Source organism: Fistularia commersonii, chromosome 15, assembly GCF_037954325.1.
Source record: "Fistularia commersonii isolate RoL2024-O1a breed Wild chromosome 15, RoL_Fcom_v1.0, whole genome shotgun sequence".
NCBI classification, from domain to species: Eukaryota; Metazoa; Chordata; class Actinopteri; order Syngnathiformes; family Fistulariidae; genus Fistularia; species Fistularia commersonii.
Genome location: NC_141298.1, coordinates 10019640 through 10042472, shown reverse-complemented (window position 1 = coordinate 10042472; position 22833 = coordinate 10019640). Strand labels below are relative to the sequence as shown.

Below are 22833 nucleotides of genomic sequence, written 5' to 3'. Positions count from 1 at the left end.
CATGCCAGCCCCCCCCCCCTCCATCCCCTCCTCCGCGGGGCCTGAGCATTCTTGCCAATAACTTAGCCAAGGGGAAGAGGAAGCACCCCCCCACACACACACACACACCCCCCCCACCCCCTCTGCAGGTGAGCACAGATGAAGCACCGCTTAAACACACAAGTCTGGCAGATATACTGCCCGTTTTTTGTCTCACTCAAAGGCATGTTTTCATGCCGTCCAGCTGAGAGAACCATCGTGCCGCCAGGCATGTGACTGGATGTATGACCACGGAGAACAATCCGTCAACTCCCGCTCAAACGCTAGGCTTTAGAAACTAGAAAGCTGGGCATATATGTATATATATACATCTTTATATGTATATATACATATAGAGTGACTGTGCTACTGCATCATATGTTATGCATATATAAGATCTCACCTTAAATCAGGCAAAAGCTGATAGAGAGAAGGCTTAAGTAATCACGAGACCAGTAAGTGATATCCGGAAAGACAAAGAAAGTGCCGGAAATACTTCCCTGATACTACGACTGCAGCTCAATGTGTCAATCTGACACTTGTTGCACAGGAAAGTTACTTTATTAATCCCGAAGGAAATGAAGGTGTGTAGCAGCACACGCATGATACACATCGCACAGATCAAACATATTGCACCCATCTGCAGACATACAGTCCCTTAGCAAATGAATAAATAAATTCATGATAATTATAATAATCAAATGAGGTAAGAAAAGTGTAACATATTTGCACAATTAATCTAAAATCCAAGCCTGCCAATCAAATCCCCGCCAACAATGAATAAATCCTTACAAGGAAATAAACATCACACACGCTTTTTTTTTTTTCATTCTGCCGTAAATAATAACAGTAAATGTTATTACATTTCCCCGTACATTAGTCAAGTGACCAAAACACTCGATGCGATCGTGACAGTAAAACATTACGATGCATAAAAAAAAAAATTACCATTAAAATGTCACATATTAATTTCATTAAACACGTTTACCGACACACTTTTTAGCGGCCGAACATTGGATGTGACGGTCACAGGAAAACAATATGACAAAAAGCCAAACCGCAGGAACTGATTAAGAATAATAAAAATATTGAATTAAAGATAAACACAGGGATAGGAAATGCCAGAACCGTACAGTCACATGGGTTTTATCCGAACAAAGTTATCGAGCGAAGACGTACGCAAAGTTTTAGCTGCATTTTACATCGGACAGAGGAGGTTTGTTTTAGAGCGCCGAAATGCAGAATCGTCACGTTTTACACAACGACGTGGAGATTTTTTTTTTTTTTTAAAAGCTCGTCGGACAAAGTCGGAAGGTAAAAATATTCGGAAAATTTTCTACACCGCCGATCCCGAATTCTGGTACGTGAGGAGCTATTCCTGCCGTCATTGGGCGATTTTCGGGCCGCATTTCGAGACGTACGACCGTTCGGTCACTCATTCACATATCATATAGACATACAACCATCCACTTTTATTCACACGTTTGGTCACCTCAGGATCTCTTAGGATAGGAAGCACATGCAAGATCAGCGTAAAAAAAAAAAAAAAAAAAAGAATAAAAAAAAACAAAAGTAAAAGACATGCTTGCACTGATTTACTTATTAGCTGCATCTGCCTGGTAACTTGCCCTAATCCAGCCCGGATTGGCGGCACGCGGCCCTCATTTATCCCCGTGGCGGCGAGACCGACGACGGACGCTTTGTCACGTTAAATTTCTTTTCACCGTAACATACGCCGATCGCTATCGGGGACATACGAGCGGCCGTATCAATTCTCCGCGGCCAACACTTGAGGTCCTCTCAGAGGAAGAAGAAGAAGAAGAAGATGGAGGGGGGGGGGGTTGGAGCCATGCTGTTTGTTGTTTGGATGTGACCATGTGACTTCTGTAGACATAAAGCATTTCTTGTCAGCGGCGTTATCTCCCTGGATCTGGGGTTACAATATGGCTTTTGTAGTCATGCAGCACTGAGAGATCTGAGTCACTTTGATCCCACTTAATAGAGTTTGGTCAATGATCTCAGTATGGGAGCCCTTCCTCCTCTGTGTGTGTGCATGCTTGCACACACACACACACACACACACACACACACGGACTCACTCATGCCTGTGCACCCGTACATAAAGAACTGGAGCGTCTCACAGGTGAAAGCTCTTCCTCGTGGATCGCTGAGCCGAGCGTTCAAGCAGAAAAGGGAAGAATTTGCTTCCAGTCTGGCTTTTTTTTTTTTTTTTCGTTGTTGTCGGTTCCGGTAACTTTGGCCCGGTATTACACGGAGTGTAAGTACATTCATTCCAAGCGCTGTAATATAAATACGAGTGTGATGTGCTTCCCTTACTACGCGGCTCGGGGAGAAATCCTAATAGAACCCTACCGAGACGGGCGTCTCGATGTAACCGCGGCAACCAGAAAAATCATCTAAAACCAGGAATAAAAACAACAACATCCAAAAAGCAACTAAAAGTAATGAGTGGGAAAGGGAGTCGGACTCGTCCTCCAGCGGGGGGGGTTCGTGCATCGACCGGTCGACACACGGGTCCCTGTCGGGACAAGTTCGGAATGACTTTTTGGTCGTGTTTTGAGTTGCCGTGGCGACAAAAAAAAAAAGGAAAAAAAAAAAAAAAAAGGCTTAAACCACGCTGAAATTTCCTCCGGGAATGACTGACGAGAGGAGGTGAGAAGGTGTCTGAAATCGCCGTCTGTGGAACAGCAATATTTTTCCAGGGGAGAACCGCGGATCTCCATGTTCGGGGATGAGGTGTTTTTTTCGACTTTATCCTCTTAGAAAAATGTTTCTTGGCCCGGATGGAAGGGGACGGACGTCTGAAACCGGGCGGCTGATATAAAAACACACGGGTCACACATCATTTAAAGACATGAAACCGTCACACACACGTTCACGTCACTGACACACTTTCAGATTTCCAAACCAAGTCATTCTTCTTTCACATACGACTAAGTTCTTCGGGTGTTCTGAAAAACTTGAGAAACGACTAAGACCGTTATTTTAACGCTAGAAAGACGCAACCGATCACCCGGCATCCACACACTCATCCACGCATCTGGATAATCCTCCAGTGGAACCCCACGCAAACAATTTCCAAACAATACCAAGGGTGTTGTTCCATGCTAACGCTTCGGAAATAATATATTATTCCCAAAGCAGTGCACACTAACTATGCAAAAAAAAAAAAAAAAAAGTGAGAGAATGAGTGGTGGAGCCACGGGGAGTCAGAGGGAGGGAGGGCGTTTTGTCAGACAGCATTTATCTGTGGTATGGTGATGACTCTTTTCCTCCAAACGCTCGGCAAACCGAGCGCTTCCTGCCTTTCTTCTCTTTTTCTTTTTTTTTTTTTTCTCCTTTTTTCTTTTTAAGTGCATGAAGCCATTTTTGTCCTCCGAACGAAAGCGCGGGCCATGAATTACAAGCATTTTTTTAAGAGCCGTCAAGTGCGTGTGTGTGTGTGTGTGTGTGTGTGGAGGGGGGGGGGGGGTGAAGGGGCGCTGAGGAGGAAGAAGAAAGAGAGATGTTAATGATAGACCTCCTTTTCTGGATCAATACAAATCCTAACATCTGCTTTGAGAGGGAAGATAAAGTTTATCAACTTTGTCACAGTGTTTTCTGTTATTTCTCCTTTATTTCTTTTTTATCCTTTATTTGCTTTTTTTCATATGTTTTTAACTTTTTTTAGCCTAATTTTAGCCTTTTTTTTAGCCTTTTTTAGCCTACTTTTAGCCTTTTTTTTTTAGCCTTTTTTAGCCTAATTTCTCATTGTTCTATCAGTGAGAAATGCAGATATTTCACTTTATCTTTTAATTTATTCCATTTATTTTGCGAGAATCGATGCGAAATGTTGGATTCTGGAAACGATGCCTCAGACACAAAGTGGGAGATCTGAAATAAACAAGTTTCCAAGCGCTTCACGTGCACGGCGCTAGCGCCTCGAACCGCCAACCTTTGCAATTGGAGGGACACCTGTGCTACCGTCTGAGCACTACTTTACTTGATTTCTGATTTCTGATTTCTCTCTAGTTTCGGTAGCATCCGGCAAAATCTAAGGATAAATTCTACGCGATCGACCGACTCGTCCTGCTCTGACGCATCCGGTGTGAGCCTGAAGGAGATTTGGCCGTTGTCGACAGTATACCCACAACTTTTTTTTAAGCAGCTGAATTCCACGGGCCCTGAAAAGCTGCGTTCTCAGAGTAGAAACCGCTCGAGGGAAAAATGCTCATTTAATTTCAGTGTGCAGGCATGTGTGTGTGTGTGTGTGTGTGTGTGTGTGTCTCAGATTCGGGATTGTTTCCGGCACTCTGTCTGAGACGGATAAGGTTTGTGGATGTGAGAACACAAACGCAGCGCGTGGAGACAATGTGGATTCTGTTGATATCTCCCTTCCGTCCTGTCAAACTCCGGCTGAGGCTGTGGATCGGTGCTTTTACCGTACAGCGGCCTGCATGAGTGCGCGCTCAGTAAAACAACCTTCTCAGCCACTTCCGACGGAGTCAGCCAGAGGATGAGTCCTCGCTAAAGTGCCCGAGAACGTCCCCTGAAACTAATAGAATGGGATTTAGAAGAAGTGGCCAAAAGCGTGCGGTATAGCGCAGACCTGACGGGCCCGTTCAAGAAGTCCAGACCTGTTCTGATGACTTTAAAAAGACTTAAAAAGACTTAAAAAGACGTTTTTCAGGATCGGCCTCGTCAGGTACATGGACGAACCAACCCATTGCTCTGGTAGCTGATGGCTTGTTTTTCTGGATCATCAGGGAGCGTGTATTCTTTGTATGTATCAGGCCCAACATTGCTCACTTTTGTAATGGAACATGCATAGTTTTAGGTAGAACGCGCATGACGCTCCGTAGAGCACCCGTGGAATTAGGCGGAATATGTGAAGATCAAGAGGTGAACCATACACAGAGTGTGTATGTGACATCAGGGGGGAAATCGCATCAGGTGGAGGAACGGCTAACGCTGCTAAGAATGACCGATGGATGTTGCGTCTTGTAGATCATGCATTACATCAGGTGGAACACATGGAACGTCTAGTGGAATATATGCAACTTAGGTTGGAGCGATTGTAATGTCACGTAAAACATAGTTTGTGAATTTGAACACCCGTTTGAGGTGGATCACATTTAACATGAGGAAGAACATATGTTAGGTGACATCAGGTGGAACCCATGCTGAGAGGAGGAGCACATGCAACGTGAGGTAGAACACATGAACACAAGGTGGAACAAGGTGGATCGTATGTAACATAAAATGAAACATATGCAACATCAGGTGAAACGTATGTAACGTAAAGTGGAACATATGTAATGTAAAGTGGAACAAATCAAACACCAGGTAGAACATACGTGATGTAAAGCGGAACATATGTACCAAAAAGTGGAATATGTGTAAAGTGGAGCATATCTAACACCAGGTAGAATATATGTAAAGTGGAACATATGTGATGTAAAATGGAACATATGTAAGGTAAAGCAGAAAATAGGAAATATAAAGTGGAACACATGCACTGTAAAGTGGAACATATGCCACGTAAAGTGGAACATACATTATGCAAAGTGGAACACATGCAATGTGAAGTGGAACATATACTGTATATAAGGTAAAGGGGAACGTGTGCAACGTAAAGTGGAACATATGGTGGAACCATAGGTGGAACAGATGTTATATGAGGTGGAACATATTCCCTGTCAGATGGACCTCGTGTCACTTCAGGTGGAACGCACGTATCTAGAAGAAAACATCCCGCCGAGAGGAACATGTTTTTCGGGAAGAAACGAGCATCTGGTCGCAGAATCTCCGATGTTGTGCCGTAACAAAGATGTTTATCTCATCGAAAGGAAACAAAAAGTCAACCACAGCGTCTCTCTCTTCTTCTTGCTGGAAATATTTTCTCGACAACTCATCGGGCTTAGTTCCCGAATTCCTGATAAGTTTTATGTTCCTCCCGTGTTCTCCAATAGACGACCCTTTTAATCGTTATGGTAACGGGACAATTCCTTTTTGGTCATTGCCGCACCGAATCTCAACGCGAACGCCAATAAAACCTCCGTCTGATTTTTAAAAACGTGTCCGGACACAGTTTGGCCCCGCTGTCGCAGAAGTTACATATTACCCGCGACCGCTCGTGTTTTTAAATGCGCTGTGTGTGTTCAGGCGACATAAAAGACTGGGGAGATTAAAAAAAAAAAAAAAAAAAAAAAGAAAAAGACGCTGGCGGGCTGAACTGACGATTGCACGGACGTACAAAAGATCTGACAGCGGATCTGCGTGAGCCTTATCTGGCGCAATAAAGGAATGTGAGTAATCTCTGTATCAACAGCGCCGCGCATTTCTTATACATTGGCCGCTTTTAAGTTGACATTTGTTCCTGAATGGGCTTCCTCCTCGGGCCGGGGAGCAGTAAATCACCGAGGAGTCATCGTTTTCCTTTTCAACCGCCTCCCCCAGCGGAGCGAGAGGAAATTGAGGGCAAACGTATTCATACGTTACAGAACTGCCAGCGTGGCCCCCGGGGGGCCAGATAGGAGGGAACGGGTGCGGGAACCCGCCGCCTTTTCATGTCGAGCGCTCATATGGCGTCCATGCCGGTGGACGCGGGGGGAAGCGCTGCATTCCAGCGCCGCGGATGTTTCCACGTCTGGGTTGTTCTACGTGGACTGAACACCGGGGGGGAATCTAAAAACCGTTCGAAGTTGCCGACGAATCGGAGACACTCCCGATGAGAAAAGTTCTAAGAATTCGGTTTCGGGAATCAGCCTCCTTCGGCCGAGGAGGGAACCGTTTCTTGCCCAAGGTGGACGAAGGCACCCGAAGCTCCACGCTCGAAGAGAATCCGCCGAAGACGAAGACGACACGGACCCAGGACTACAGATGGAAATTAGCTATGAGCTACAATCTGGTACAAACATCTCTGCCTCAGTGCTTAACGTAATTGTACACTGTCCGAATAAACTTCTAAACAAACCACACAAAGGGGGAAGCCGCCGCGGCGTTCCGGTTATTTTCCCCGTTAGCCGTTCGCTAACGCCGAACGCATTTAAGCTAAAATGTTGCGAGAACCGGATACCCTTGTGCGGAGCTCGGACCTTTTCGGTCCATTACCCACCGCTTAGGTCAGTTTTGTCAAGACAACAAGAAAACGTCACGGTTGTATCTGGAAATGGGCGTGGCTTCGCAAATCGGCAAGTGGCTACGTCCGACGGAATCCATAAAAAACCCCGGCCTCGGAGCGGGAGCTAAAAGAATTCTAGAAGCCGAGGTTCCCCCGCAGCCCCGATGCACGAGGAAACCAGTTCCTGAAAAGCTTTTAGGAGCTGCAAACGGCGCAAAAGCAGCTATTTATGTCGTCCCCGCTTTCCAAAGATCCCGCCACCATAAAAGCCTCCCGCTATTTACTGCCTAAAATTGTGTTAAAGGCCGGTAATAAGAAAATAATCCCGGCTTTTATACGACCGAGAGAGATTCCAAGCGTATGGGAGATTTATTGCGGACTTCCCGCGTTTGAACGTATGAACACAGTAACTCATCTCCGTCTCCTGGAGGGTTTCCCCGAGCCCGAACCCACTCGGGGAGGACTTCGTCGAGAGAATACGAGCCGTTTGGCTCCGACGCCAGACAGTGGATGGATTTATCACAGCCGGGAACGACAACGTCCCGAAGCTGGAGGTGGAACAGGAGGCCCCCTGTGCCGGTTAGTCACACCAGGACCCGAGGGTCCCAATCAATAATAAGATGAGCTAGCGGACCCGCCGCTCAGAGGCTCCCTTCAGACGACACACAGCCGACCCGTTGTTCCAGCGGACATCACTCCGGCGAACCAGGACGCTCGTGACGCAGAGTCGTCCCCCCCCCCCCCGCCGCCGCCGCCGCCGCCGCCGCCGTCAAACGAACGGCTACTTCCAACGATACGAAAAGGAAAAGCTTTTTCGGACGAGCCGTTATCTCATCCAGGGAGACAGGAGGTAGCGACAGGAAATCTGAGGGGGGGGAGGGGGTCGCAATATGGGAAGCGCAGTGTAAACAGTTTTTTAATCATCTCAGTTCACGTTTGGGAACTGCCGGGGGGGGGTTGGGCGAACTTTTGTGGGAGACGACTGAATGTCAAACGGCGCGGAAGTAAATTCGGCGGGTCGCTTTCGGCGGAACGTTCGCAGGCCGTTCTCGGCCCGCTCTCCAAATTCAACATCCCCGCTTCTCGTTTAAAAAATGAAAAAGGGGAGCGGGGGAGTCAGAATAATTCCGCACTTTGTGCTTGTCCGGATAGTCTTGGTCGGACTCCAGCCGCCCGTCCTAATGAACGTGTCCATTCAGAGGGACGAGGGCAGACGTCCAGGGAGGTCACCGGCCGGGACGATCAGAGGGAATCAAAGCCCCGTGACTCCGTTGCGAAAAAAGCGAAATAGAAAACGAGATGAGACGGCGACCTTTGACCTAGACGGGGGTTAATAAGATAAATCCGGATCCGGATGAGGAGCGTTCAGAGCATCCGGAGCTCCTTGCAGGAATCGACCCGCTCGCCGAACATGAGGGGAAGAGCGCGATTGAAGATTAATTCATTCGCTATCTGTCCAGCCGGCGGGGTTCAGCCTGCTGCCGGATCATCAGAGGCCGTGGAGACGTGGATCCTTCGCTCCCGTGGATCTCCGGCATGTTTTTGCTCCACGCAGAAAGGCCCGCCCGGCGGGAATCCAACCGCGGACTTTCTCGCCATGAGGTGGAAGAGCTAACCGCTAATCTGAGGTTTTCTTTTTTTTTGCAAGAAAATCAAACAAAGGCGGGGGATCCGTCTTTGGAGAGCAAAGCCCCCCCCCCCCCCCCCCCCCCCCCCCCCGCCCGACTCCTCCGGTCTACTGGAAGACAACAACACGAAGCCGGGGCCGCGAATCGGCCCGCACGGTTCCCGGGGGGGAACCTGTCGGAACAAGCCCGGGCCGCAACAAAGAGCATCCCCGCGGTATTGCGCCACCTCGGAGCGCTGCGGGACACGTACCGGGATGCAACGCCATCATCGGGCGGGAAAACGGCGCTTCGGCGGGAGAGCGGGAACCTCGAGGATTGGGGGGGGTTCACCGATATCTCACGGCAGAGTCGCATTTCAGTGCACGCGGAAGCAAAACGAGAAAGTTGGAGGGTCGTGCGGGTGGGGAGTAAAGACGGAGCGGCGCCGGTTCGCGCTCCCGCCGAAGCGCCCTTTTCCGCTCCAGGAGACGAGAAGGTCTACGGTTGGATTCCCTTTCCGTGCACGTACAAACACGCAGGAGGTTCAGTGGAGACACTGCATCGTCCGGATGGGGAAACAATAGGGTGAACAAATGAGAGAGTGAATGGTTGTATCTCTATAGGCGAGTTGTTGTATCTCACTATGACTGGCAAAAGCGTCACGTGCACGTGCATGTGACGAGTGAATAAGTAAATGAGAGGATGGGATTTTTGCATGTCTCTATATGAGCTGTGAATGAGCGAGTGAATTGTGATGATGCGAATGAGGGGGTGAATGGATGCACGTCTCCGTGGGACGAATGGATGTCGTAAAAAGAAAGAAGTCGGGAATCCGTGACGACGTGACGACGAACACGGAAAAAAAAACCCTCGATCCCGGTCAGTGTCGGGGCGTCTGGCGCTTAACGAAATAACAAAAAAAAAAAAAAAAAAAAAAAGAGAAAACCCTCTCGCACCTGGCGAGCGAGGAGAGACGAGATCCCACAGTGCTGCGTGTCTGTCGTCCCGTCTCCCCGGAGACGGCAAATAAATCGACGCGGCGGAGCTTTGCGGCCCGGGGAGCCTTAATCCACTCCTGAATGCTAAATATGCGCGCTGAATAGACCGCATGCGGCATTTTGCATTTTTTTCTAAAATGCTTAAGAAAACACCGCAATTACAGGGTTTCGCACGGGCGGGGACACGATCTCCCCGGCCGCGCCTCCCTATCAAAGGGCCGATTGTCGGCGTAAACGGTTACCTGAAAACTGTAAGCGCGGCGGGACTGCAGGAACAACACGCCGGCGCGTCATCACCTCAGGACGCCCCGGTCACCGCGGGATTCGGGCGCCGCATAGCAACGGGCGCGGATGTTTGCGGCGTAAAATACATTCAGGCGAGGGTGGAAAGACGGGATGGCGCGTGTTAAATGAGGTCAATGAAGTCAAATCATCCATGCAAACTCCGCTGGCCACCCAGAGGTCAGGTCATGATAGCGACGGCGCGCCAGAAGGTCGTCCAGGCGTCCCGCATCCACGCCAAAACCCGCCCCGACCCCTCCGCTCCTTACCTGCATGAGTTTCCCCTCGGCGTGGCCGGCGCTTCCTCCGACGAACACCCCCTCCAGGGTGATGGGACCCCCCGTCGGGTCGTGTTTGAGCAGCGTCACCTTGATGCGGGCTCGGAGGGCCGGCCGCTCGGCCTCCAGGCCCGGCTGGCCCAGCGCCACCTGCAGGGCCGCCATGAGCAGCCACGGCCAGAGCCCGGCCAGGCGCCACCGGGGGACGGTCATGGCCTCGGCTGGAGCGGCGGTGCCCGGCCGCACATGGTGGTCTTCGAAGCAAGGGCGGGACGGGACGGGACGGGATGGATGAAAGGGGAGGAAGGGGGGGGGGGGGGTCACTTAAATCTGGCGACTCACGGGTCCTGCCTCTTCTTTCTGCTCGCACTGAGAGACATGGAGAGTTTTAAAGCTGCGTCCAAATCCTTCCATGCACTTTTATCGTGCAGAGATATGCATCTCACTTCCACATCCAGGCAAAAAAAAAAAAAAAAAAAAAAAAAAGTTATATATTCCCTCGTTATAACAGTGTAATTAATGTGTAATAACAGGTTGGCGTGAAAGCGCGGTAGGTGAGGAGTCCCCCCCCCACCCCACGCTCCCCTGTCGTCGGGAGACGCACACGTTGTTGCACGGTTCGCTTCCACGCCGCAGGAGAGCGTGGCGCGTCCACGGCCGCGCAGGTTCTCATCCACGCCGGGGAACAGTCCACGTCCCCTTGCACAATTACACTCTCCTCATTCTTTCATTTTTTTTTTAAAGACTGTTTAGAAAAAAGAGGGAAAGAAATGTGGCACGTCCAGAGGGCGCCACATTTTCTGGATAAACACACACACACACATACACGCACACACACACACACACACGCAGGGGGCGAAAAAAAAAGACACTGGTTGAACTTCAAAAGGCGGTGTTACAGGTTGCCGCCAGAGTTAAAAACGACTCGCCGGTGGATCCAGAAGCAGCTTTTAAAAAAAAGACGTCAAAACACGCATCCCGGGGGGTGTATTTTCTTTTTCTTTTTCTTTTCCTCCTCGACCAAACTGTCGCGTTATTACACTGTAATTACACAGGAGAGGACGCCGACGTGACTCCCGTTGCAACTACTCGTGGTCACGTTCATTAAAAAAAAATGAAAATAAAAATAAAAAACAAAACGTTGCCGTTGCGATGTGTATATAAGTCCGGATTTTTGTTTTTGTTTTCTTTTCCTCGAATTCGGCGAGAACGTAGAAAGGATCCTCCGGAGAAGGGGAACGCTTGGTCAGGATCATCAGCGGTTGCAGGGCGAAGCGTTTAAAATAAAAAGTGCTGGACGAGCCGATGCTTCTCCTCTGCTTTCGTCGTCTTCCAAAGTCCTCGGAGGGACACGGCGTGCATCTGGGACCCCCGTCCCGAGACTCTGACCCTCCCGGACCGTCTCTCGCTCCCCCGGGATCTCATTGACAGCCGCTACCTGCTCGCTGGGCTGCCGCCTTCACGGACTGTCGGAAATGGAAGATTTGTGTGGAAGTGGATTTTGGATCACCTGACGTGTTGAGAACGCCTAACCTCCGGGTGGTTCGCATCTTGTTTGTCTCATTTATTATATTCTAACTACTGATAAGTAAGAAGGTGAACTGATATTAACGCGTATGTATTTCAATTAGAATTCTGCAAACAAACGGGGGAAAAAAAAAAAAGTTTGGGAAAAATTGACGGATTTCCGAGTGACGCCTGAACGCGGCACAGTAGTTTGAGGGCGGAGCGGTGGAGCGGGGAAGGACGCGGTGCGACAGCGCCCTCTAGCGGTGGAAATGCGTAAAGGCACACGGGGATCCAAGCTGGTCACGGGAGGAAAACACCAAGCATGACTTCTCAGCTCTGTATTGCTTTTTATTAACTTTTTTTTTTTTTTACAAAATCGTCCTTAAAAACATCTCTGTCGTATGTGAAGTGAAACCCAGAGGAATTAAGCGTATCCCAAATCAGCCAATCGCCTCCTTTTCGCCCCCCCCGCAGTAGTAAAAAAAAAAAACACACTTCAACAAACATCAATCCCTTACAGCTACAAATGTGACACTCTTTCTCTCTTCTAGGCAAGATACACTTAGGAATCACCTCTTTTTCAAATAATCCATTAAAATGCAAAAAGTACAACATAGCCATCTCAATGGCTATTTGGTAGTGGTGCCATCTGACTACCGACTACTGGTACTTTGGATCTTCGGTGACTGAATTGCACTTTTTGTAAGTCGCTTTGGGTAAAAGCGTCTGCCAAATGACTGTAATGTAATGTAAAATGCAATGTAATCATGGTGAAGCTCTGTGGCAAGTCTTGAACTCCTCGGATTGTCCAGGTCACAATCACTGAGAAGAGACAAGTGACATCACAACACACACACACACACACACACACACAAGTGCAGCCATTCACAGTAACTGACGGGGAGATGGAAATAGGACTTTGATATCCGGCTGTGAGCGCTGACTCCTCCTTCGACACCAATCACACCACCTCGAGATCTACGGCGAGGAATAAAATCAAACTACGTGTTAGTTGACAGCGGATGACCCGCCTGCTCGTTAGCGTCTTCCGAATGACGGGTGTGTTACCTAGCTGTGGGATGCACTTCCTGCGTTGCTTTCCGCGCTGGTGTTGTCCACGTTGATGACGTCGTCGCTGGAAACCTTTTTTCGAGTACAGAGGGAACAGGAGAGTTGAACGTTGATCTCGGCGTTTAGATACATGAGCCAGGTATCTCCGTCTCTGACGTCATTTCGCAGTCATTCAGAACAGCTTTTAATGCTTCCGAGCAATTTTTTAGACATTACTTGGCTGATATGAAGGAAACTTCATCCCCGCTAATTTCCAACAGTGAGCATTTGCTGATTCACTGATGCTATTTTCCTGGGATTCTGAAAATAGCTGAGTACATTTAGATTATTAAACCATCCGAAAAACGTTTGTTTCTAAATTACTGTCAAAAACAAGCTCGATTTTTACAAAACAATACATTTTGGGTGCAGTCGCTTGATGCAGTGTTGAGGTATATAACCGATCACATTGTTCTTTCTCTTCTCTTCTTACCTCAAATATATCTCCAGGCATCTGCTCAGGTACGGAGTCCAAAGATTCCCCCTTTAGAAACGTGTGCAGGTTTAGATTTCCCACCGCAGCCTGTGCGATGGGTCCGCCGGAATGAGGGCAGACCCTCTCCGCTTTTTCCGACGTCACCACGCAGCTACTGGGAGCAGTTTGCATTAGCTCATCGGCAACCTGGAAAACCGTGTCCAGATTGACCTGCAGCTTCTCCGGGCTCTGCAGCTCCTGGCTCTGGCCGCAGTGGCCGCCCTTGCTGACGGGGTAGCCGGCCTGAAACAGCAGATACAGAGTTACAAATTGTCTGGTGACGCTTGTTGGTGAAGGACAAATTTACCTGTGTCATTTTTCAATCATTTGAACGTGTAAAAAGGGGAAAATGCACACCCACCATGATGTAAGTGGGGGTTGGGAACAGGCCCGTTTGCAGGCCGTTGCCTGCCATGTGTGAGGCTCCCAGGTTAGAATGGCAGTACTGGAAATCTAAAGTGAGGGAGTATTGTTTGTAGTTATGATCGAAAGCTGCAAACAGATAGTATGGAGTATTCATTCAACAGAGTGTCGATCTAACGAGATACCACATGATCACTTCAGGGTATTTCCTGTCAAGAGCAGTGAAAGCAAAACATCTGCATCTTCTCTGCATCACCTGGGGAAAAGTATTCCAGCTGACACGTTACATAATAAGGGGTGAACGTGGGGTTGCTTTGGTTCCCGTTGACCGGTAAACCCTGCTGGAGGAGCAGGTTCCCCAGGCCGGAGGAATTGGCGGCGTAGTGGTGGGCAGGGTTTTTTTCTTGGGGGAAACTTGCAGGGGAGAGAGCTGCGCTGTGGGCCTTCATCAGATAGGCCGACGGGATGGGGAGTCCGTCGTACGCCGGGGCCGGCTGGGATTTGACTTCGTGGTAAGAATCCGCCGACTCCCGACCCGCCTGGCTGGACAGTGAATAACAGCCTGCAGAGATGGGGGAAGAGTCAGAGACTGCTTTAAAAAGAAAAAAAAACAAAACAGGAAATCACCCAATTTTAGGTTCTTTAGCTCATTTCAGGTTCATTTTCCCGTTTTCTAGTAACTCCCTTTATTTTAGTGGTAGTTTCTCACTTAGAAGTCAAAAGTCTGAGCTTCACATTGTAACTGATGGATGGGCACTGGTCCCCCGACATTTTAAACTTGTAACTGCCCCCCGAAGTAACCTCATTTGCCAAGTACCACTTGCTGTTCCCCTTTTGATGGTGTCCTCAGTTCCGCTCCGGTCTCGCCACCTGGCCTTTTCATTCGCTGCAAACAAACCACTACAACAGCTGAAGAATGTCAGCCTGACACAAATAAAGAGAGCAGTCCTCGTACAATGAGGTGGGCACCAGCATTAACCCCATTCAATTTTCTTCACTGAATGTTGCTATTGAGCTTCATCAATGTATACTTTATAATTCTACTGTCTTTATTTACTTGTTTGAGAAGTCTCCTTGTCTACCCCTTGCAGTATCCTAGAGTAACCCCTAAGAGAAGACATACTCTTAGAGTAGGTTGGATCTACTTATTCATTTTAACATTTATGCTCTTAGCTGTTTGAAACCATGTAACAAAACACAGTGGTCAAAAAAGGAAACCCACAGCCAAAACAAAGAGAGAAAATGATGTCACCCAATGTGTTATCCAGTAACTTCAATTCAGATATAAGAATTATAAATATTATTATTATTATTATGTGCAGCCATTCACAAGGGTGCACAGTTTATATGCAAATGTTGGAATGTACTTCACTTTATTTTCACTTATTTTCTATTTTAGTTGTTATTTCTTGGATTTTGTATCTGCTATGCTACCCCATGTAGCATAGCATCCAGTTGCCCTCGGGGAACAATAAGGTTTCACTTATCTGATTGTCAATGATTGTGATGAACTTTGAATGAAAAGAGGAGAGGTCTTCCACTTTTCTCTGAGTATGCTCTTTTAATCTCGACAAAGGTGCTAACATTGGCAGCAGAAACTCACCGGAGATCTTGCTGTTATCCTTTCCCGGCCCGTCACCTTCCGCACCGGGCAGCGGGTAGCGGCCGGCCGGGCGCCGTTTGCCGCGCAGGTCCGCCCCTAGCTTGGCGCGGTAGTTGACCGTCAGCCGCTTCAGGTTCACCAGGAGCTCCGGGTGGCCGCGCTTGAAGTTGGGGTTGTAGAAGAACTGCTGGCCGCCGTCGGAGTAGCTGGTGTGGGCCGTGTGCACCTTCCGAAAGCCATACAGGTTGAGCTGGCGGACGATGCTGGAGAAGTTGTTGGTGATGAAGGAGTCCGGCAGCTCGGCGGCGACGCTGCTGCGGGACAGGATCTGGCTCTCGAAGAGCAGCTGGTTGATGACGATCACCTCCCCGCAGGTCGCCCATGAAATGGCCCCGTTCGACGGGTCGTTTACCAAACGCCACAGCTTGGCGGGGAACTTCTTGGGGTTGATGCGCGGAAAGTGGCCGCCGACCTCCATTTAAGGAGGTTTTTTTTCCTTTTTTTCCGCGTGTGAATGGGTTAACTGTCAAGCGCGGAAGCTAGCTAGCTAGCTTGCTTGCTAGCTAGCTAACCGGTCGTAATTGGACTACTTTCAAAAAAAATTGGACTTTAACATTTCTTAAACGTATACGTTACAAATGGGGAAAAAGGGAATACCAGTTCTTAAAAAGGTTAACCGAATGCTAACTTACAAGTTTAACTGTAAGACGTGAGACACTAATCGCTATATGGCAAGTTGGCGGGGCAGTGCCAGTCCAGATGTTAGCTCACCTGTCTCTATCCCTTTACGCAAATATTATTTTTAATCTCTCAATCAATATAAAACTTCACGAAAGAGCAACAGCTCTACGCCTACGTCTTCGGTAAGTGTACGCTCATACAGCCAAGGCTTCAACTGCCAAGCAACACTACCCATCTCAATGTACTGTTGCCATTGCCATGGCAACCGCTGTCATTCAAACGGCTGATTTGGGCGGATAGCCCGATAAGAATACAGCCATTAATAAGGAAAATATTATTATTATTATTATTGTTATATATCATCATTATTCTTATTATTTTATTCTTGTGTGATATTAGTGTTAAATGAGGCTTTATTTCCACTGGCACAAAATAACATTATGAAAGGGGAACTGTCACAAAGGTCATGTCATGATGTCACAAAGGGGGAACACTGATGTGACGTCACAACCCTCAACTAAGTTCTTTGAGTGCATACCTGACACAAACACAACACGCATGTTTATTTGAATGCATTCATCTTTAAATAAACTGTTTAAATACTTAAAATCAGACCGATCAAGGTGTCCGACAGGATAAGTCCCATAAAATAACCTGTGGATGCAAAGCTCATTAAAAACAGCTACTTTCAGACAAACTTAGAAATACCTTACATAGCTATTTTCACATTTGTCGATGCTCTTACTAACGTAATGATAATATTTATAAAACTAACTACCTCAACTGCACTGTCCATTTCTGCGAATTGATATTTCTCCATTTTGGGGTAATTGATGTTGCATTCTATTCTATTCAACTCTGTCATTTGTCTGTAGCCACATACTATCCAGCAAATACGTGCTACATGCTGACACAAATCCTTGTTATCATTCTGTTACCTATTTTTAACCTTGTTGTCATGCTGTTATCTATTTTTGTCCTTGTTGTCATTCTGTTATCTATTTTTATCCATGTTATTGGCATTCTGTTATCGGATCCTGTCCTTGTTATTGTCTTCATCCTTTTGATTGTCTCTTCAATTTATATTTATATTCATATTTATTGATATTGTTATTGTTGCATTGCTGTGACAAAGAAATTTCCCCTATAGGGATCAAGAAAGTATTATCTTATCTTATCTTATCTTTTCTTATCTTTTCTTATCTTAAATACAGAAAAACAACAATTAAAGTGTAAAAAAGATTCATATATATTTCCTGTAGCTCTAGTTAACGATTTCATGTGATGTAAATACTGGCTTTAACAGTTTCAGTGAAAACTTGTGGTGTATTTGGAAAACGGTGGAAAAATTCTTTAATACACAGTATTTCTTTGATAAATTGTTGATTCACTCAAATCTCTAAAAACAAACTTAAACTGACTCAATCCAATGATGTGCAATGACAATATATTCATGCAATTTGTAAGTAATAATATATATTAATGATACATTATTAGCCGCAGGGAATCTTCAGTCTTTGTAGTTACTGCTAACAGTTAAGACAATTCATATTTCATTATATTTCTTATTCATCCCCCTTTCTACTATTATCTATTACTGTTATGTTTTTTTACTTGAAACTCTGGCACAACAATTTCCTTCGGGATTAATAAAGTTGTTCTCATCTCTCATCTCATCTCTCATCTCATCTCTCATTTGATTTAAGGCACCTTATTCAACTTCCCAGCTCACCATATAGGCAGAACAACATATTTCTTATTTAACAACATACTTCAACAACATACTTCTTATTTAAAAATGCAGGGCCCTATGATCAAAAAATTATCAAAAATAAATAATTGTTTCGATTGTTTCTATATGAAAATAAATGTAATACATTACAGCAACTGTAGCAACAATGACAATTATGATCATGAAAATATGATTCCTGGATGTAGTAGATGACAGCAGGTTATCAGGATATTGTAATAAGTCAGACAATTAAGGTTTTCACTTTATTTGCCGAATTATTTTTACTCTGTTCAGTTGTAACAATAGAATTCTACTGTAACAACCAAATGTAAAAAGATACGAATTAAAATTTAATGTCGATATTTTGACATTTCCACTCCAGCCCACTAGGTGGCGATGTATATCAGCGTGTTAGCGTGGATCTGATTTGAAACGACGGAGGGAAGAAGATCGTCCCGTACGTCATCAACCTGGGACCACACAACATCCAGACCTAGATACGTTTATTTGTTAGCTTTTGGCGACATTTTCAAAAGTAGTGCTTCACAATGGCTCTGGAGACGGTCCCCAAAGACATCCGGCACCTTCGGGCGTGTCTTCTTTGCTCTCTGGTGAAGGTAAAGCAGATTAGCGTCAACGACACACCCGGTTAGCAAGTCTTGCTAACATATAGCCGCTTTACTGGCATTGTTGTGTCTGACAATAGTTATTATCGTGTATTATTTCAGAATTATACTAGTCTGAGGAGTATAGTACAAATGGGCTTCATTTAGCAAGTAAACATGTTTTGTTTTTTTCAAGTTAATAATTGATAAAACAATACAGAAACGTCGCTGTGTGTATAATATGAGATAATATTACAGTGCCCGGAGACCGCTGGGCAACGGGCTGAAACACCTCTGAATTTTCTGCTTATTTTTGACAAATTTTCATTATGTTGAACTCCTTATTGCCTTTGTCTTATTTTTATAATGTAAATTCTTAATGGTTACTTGTTTCTTTTAGTTGCTCGTTAGACTAATTTGGTAACTTTGTGCTAATGCCCATATAGATTTGTTTGACATTTCAGTGAAGATGAACAATGAGGCATTAATTGAGCACAGGATTTCCAGACTCATTATCCGGTTACTGGTATAGTTGATGATGTGATAAGAACAAGATCTTCGTGCAATATCTCTTTGTTTATGAAGTTAAGGAATAATAGTTTTTACAGACCGATTTGGCCCATGTAAATTGAAGTAATGAAAAATCCTCCTTACTACTTTGACGTTTTAATAAGAATTGATAATAAATACTTGAGCCTATTTGTAAATAATGGTGCTGATCCCAAATACTGCCAAATCTAAATATCTTCTTCATTTAGTCTCGAGCAGAAATTCAAAAGAATTTGTTTAGTCATCTCAGCAGCTGTATCTGGCATCAAGAGAGAGAAGAGGAAAAACACAAAAATTCTTTAAATAGGCATTCAAAAAAAAAAAAAAATGAATACGCAAAATACTTAAAAAGTTGGAAATTGTTTCTTCTCTTAGATAAAGATTTTAGTGTTTTCCTTGTACTGCACCCATGTAATATTTATGGCAGGCTTCTCTATTTTCAGACCATCGATCAGTTTGAGTATGACGGCTGTGACAACTGTGAGTCATATCTCCAGATGAAGGGGAACAGAGAGATGGTGTATGAATGTACAAGCTCCTCCTTTGACGGGTATGTTTCCCCCCAATGTTATTTATTTGGAAAAAAAAATTCCAGAGGCAAGAAGTGTTTTCTTCTCCCACAGAGTGATAGCCATGATGAGTCCTGAGGACAGCTGGGTGGCAAAGTGGCAGAGAATAGGTATGCATTTTTCAAATGTCAAAATATACATGTTTAAAATGCATGTGCTTTAGTGTGAAGAGGAAAGAAAGGGTCTTGTGTTTCCCGCTGCCATGGAGCCCCAGGCCGCACAAATCTGGGGAAAATGGATCCATTAAAAATTATACATGTCACAACAGCTGCATTTTTTATTACATATGTATAAAAAACAAATATGACACATCCTAATCTGTCCTTTTTGTATATTCAATTTCAATTGGTCAAGTGTAAAAAAAAAAGCCTCCAGTACACAGACAGTAGACTTCTGGCAATGTTCTTAGTTGTTGTACTGTAACTTGCTGTAAATTTTAATTTTATTTCTCGTGAATTGTCTGGTGATTTAAGTCCGTTCTGTCGATTTATAATTGAATATAAATAACAGAATTATAAATATAATTTAATATAAGGAAATAAAACATATTTATTTCATTAAATATAAATATATAACATTTGTTTTAATTACATCTTTTCATATTTAATAAGATCCCAGCTTAATTCCGGGTATTTTAAAACACAAAATCATTCAGATCTTTCCTGAAATACTGGTTGATTTTAATGCAATATTAAAATCTGCAATTTGTTGTTGTGTTTTTTTATATATTTGGTGGGTAAAATTCTTGTTAATTTTCTCTTAATTTCCCTAATTTTTTTTGTTTTTCTGGCAAAAAGCAATCTTCATCTCTTTAGCTAATTTTCATATTTTTTATAATTGTTTGTATTCTTCTTTGACCAAGCTGTTTTTAATTAATTTTCTTGCCCATATTTACCTTAAAATCTCTCAGGTCTTTACTCAAATCCAGACCAATTAGAATCAAGGACTTGTCGATTTTGAAGACTTGGAGGCCTTTTATTCTTTATTTTAAGTAATACCCTGTGATAATGTATAACGTATATGTAGCATGATAACGCAAGTCCTTCCTAATTTAGTCAGTCACATTGTTTGGCAATTTATCATTAATTATTTTGGATCCTTTATATCAAATGTATTTTTTTTGGTTTGTTTGATAATGCCATGCACATATTTTAGATAATCTCACTGGTTTTTGTATTCACTAGTTGCCAATTGATTCATCGCAGTTTTGGTTATTTAAACAACGTCAAATGCAGAAAATTATGCAATAATTTACAGTATCACAGCTAAGTGTATGAGTTACAGTGTATCCAGTAAAGTAATTATCTTATATCTTGGCCCTATGTCAATGAAGGGCAGCAATTTAGGTTCTTTTTGTTTTTCTCTTTTGTCCGTGACTTCACTGATGGTTTTTGAAACTAACGATAGAGACTAATGAACTCAAAGCAACTCTGAATACTCAACTTTGTTTCCTATTTGTGGGTTCCAAAGTTCTTATAAAAGGTTTGTCACACAGGAAACTTCAAGCCAGGAGTTTATGCAGTGTCAGTGACAGGCAGACTTCCCCCAGGTACACACACACACAAACACAGTTTTATATATATACATATATTTATATGAATGAATAAATGTCATATGTATTGGGACATGGTGTCTGTGTGTGTGCTTACTTCAGGTGTGGTAAGGGAGCTGAAGAGCAGAGGGGTGATCTACAAGTCCAGAGACACTGCAGTAAAAACATGAAGGCCTCAATTTTACTCTGGGACAATGGGACACAACCTCCTGGATCATTTTGATATAAAAAAACTGAAAAAAAAATTCTGTACATGGGTGACATCATGCAACCTCCAACTCATCCGTCAGTCGTCACAAATATTTTTATGTGTTTGTTTATAGTCGGGGGGGGGGGGGGGGGGGGGGTCTTCTTTGAATACTTAAGTAATATAAGGGTCTTGGGGATTTTTTTTTTAAATAAATCAGTCTGTCAAATAAGAATTATACTGTCATGTTTTCTGTTTCATAGAGTCTTACAAGAACAAACTAGATGTGAGTTAATGTTGACTGATAATTGCTCCTGCCCTTATGCTGGCCTTGTTAATCAATTGATTCGATCTAATCGTTAGGCAGTTTGTATTGATCCTGGTTTGATGTGCGTCACTCAGTAGAAGGCGGGGTTGCGTGGCAGAGTATTCCCACACACTAGGTAATGTTGAATTCTACCCTTGTGAATTTAACGTTACAGAATCTGAGAGTCATGCCGAATTTATAGAACACTGTGGCGCAGCTTGGCAAAAACTGAGCGTCAGGTTCAAAAACAAAAGAAGTATTGAAGCAACTTTAGCGAGAGCGGCCCTGAATTTAGCTAGCCAATTAGCTAACATTAGCTGAATTGAAAGCTAACTAGTTAGTGTTAGCTGTATAGATAGCTAGCTAGCTATAGCTGGCTTGAAAGCTAACTAGCTAGCGCTAGCTGAACTGAAAGCTAACGCAGCCACAACGGGAATGGCGGAGGGACAGGGCCGCAGCAAGTCGTGCTTTTAGCTTGGCATGCATGGCGTCTACGAGGAGGGAGGGGGACAAATAATGGAAGTCTATCTTGTAAATATGTAAATATGCCGGAAAAGCTCATTGCGATCAGGGAAAGATCTGGACCACAGGTGGTTTTCCATGCTAGCTGCTAGAGCAACCCGGACGAACTGATAGCAAACAATACACAATAGGCGCGGTTTTGAACACAAACTTGTGAAGGTGTTTACACGTTTGAAAAATTACACGAACCTATTTTTTTTTTTTTTTTTCATTTCTCGCAAAATACCCGTAACACGCCCGTATTCACGTCGCAACGGTAATTTCCAATCATTGTAAATGATTGAATGCTTCGTTCATATTCCCGACTTTACGGTAAACCCCTTCAATTTAAACTACACATGAAGAAAAAATCAGTTCTTTGTCCAAATAATATAAAGTGACATGAACTGCAAGACAGTTAGTTTTTCACTGTTGTTTGCATTACCAATTAGAAATGTTGATACATATATATATATTTTTATTATGCAGCCGTTCCTCTTGAACTGGCAATTAGTTAACAGCAGGTGTATTACAAAATGTATTAAAGTATGTATGTATGTAACCAAATTACGTTTGAATGATCTCTTCAGAATCGGATTTTAAATTTGAAGTAAAAAAAAACCCGTTCGTATATTACAAATGGATTAAAATCACATAAATACTGCTGCAGCCATCGACATGCAGTATCATATTTGACCAGCAGAGGGCGCTATTATCCCGCTATTACCGTCACGTCTTGACTTCCCGTCATACTTTGCGTGTGCAGGTCCCGCATCAGGCCTGT

At 44.7% G+C, this 22833-nt stretch overlaps 3 protein-coding genes across 4 annotated transcripts in view; 1 reads left to right on the top strand and 2 right to left on the bottom strand.

Annotated features, from left to right (window-relative positions):
- The window catches only part of rnf43 (ring finger protein 43), a 93537-nt gene extending 82737 nt beyond the window's left edge, over positions 1-10800 (bottom strand). Inside the window, exon 1 of one of the 2 annotated variants that reach the window (XM_086160859.1) lies at positions 10298-10800. In XM_086160859.1, the coding sequence (XP_086016985.1) occupies positions 10298-10519 (222 nt within the window). In that variant the 5' untranslated portion in view covers positions 10520-10800. The remainder of the gene's footprint in view (positions 1-10297) is intronic. The other variant, XM_086160860.1, reaches the window with a different exon arrangement.
- A 2083-nt stretch (positions 10801-12883) lies between these two features.
- hsf5 (heat shock transcription factor family member 5) lies at positions 12884-15844 on the bottom strand. Its single transcript, XM_086160392.1, has 5 exons — positions 15367-15844; positions 14020-14325; positions 13762-13892; positions 13359-13643; positions 12884-12958 (listed from the first exon to the last, which is right to left on the bottom strand). The coding sequence occupies exons 1-5, from the start codon at positions 15842-15844 to the stop codon at positions 12884-12886; spliced, it is 1275 nt and encodes a 424-aa protein (XP_086016518.1).
- A 2381-nt stretch (positions 15845-18225) lies between these two features.
- On the top strand, positions 18226-21383 carry supt4h1 (SPT4 homolog, DSIF elongation factor subunit). Its single transcript, XM_086160632.1, has 5 exons — positions 18226-18396; positions 19377-19483; positions 19557-19612; positions 20998-21051; positions 21157-21383. The coding sequence occupies exons 1-5, from the start codon at positions 18328-18330 to the stop codon at positions 21222-21224; spliced, it is 354 nt and encodes a 117-aa protein (XP_086016758.1). The 5' UTR covers positions 18226-18327; the 3' UTR covers positions 21225-21383.
- The last annotated feature ends 1450 nt before the right edge of the window (positions 21384-22833 follow it).

Bases quoted from the DNA above. Each gene is read 5' to 3' on its own strand.
- hsf5 (XM_086160392.1), bottom strand. From the start codon at position 15,844: ATGGAGGTCGGCGGCCACTTTCCGCGCATCAACCCCAAGAAGTTCCCC. The intron at 14,326-15,366 runs GTGAGTTTCTGC...CCATCTCTGCAG, and splicing joins GGATAACAGCAAGATCTCCG to GCTGTTATTCACTGTCCAGC. The intron at 13,644-13,761 runs GTGGGTGTGCAT...CTGCTGTTTCAG, and splicing joins CAACCCCCACTTACATCATG to GCCGGCTACCCCGTCAGCAA.
- supt4h1 (XM_086160632.1), top strand. From the start codon at position 18,328: ATGGCTCTGGAGACGGTCCCCAAAGACATCCGGCACCTTCGGGCGTGT. The intron at 19,613-20,997 runs GTATGCATTTTT...TTTGTCACACAG, and splicing joins GGCAAAGTGGCAGAGAATAG to GAAACTTCAAGCCAGGAGTT. The intron at 21,052-21,156 runs GTACACACACAC...TGCTTACTTCAG, and splicing joins GACAGGCAGACTTCCCCCAG to GTGTGGTAAGGGAGCTGAAG.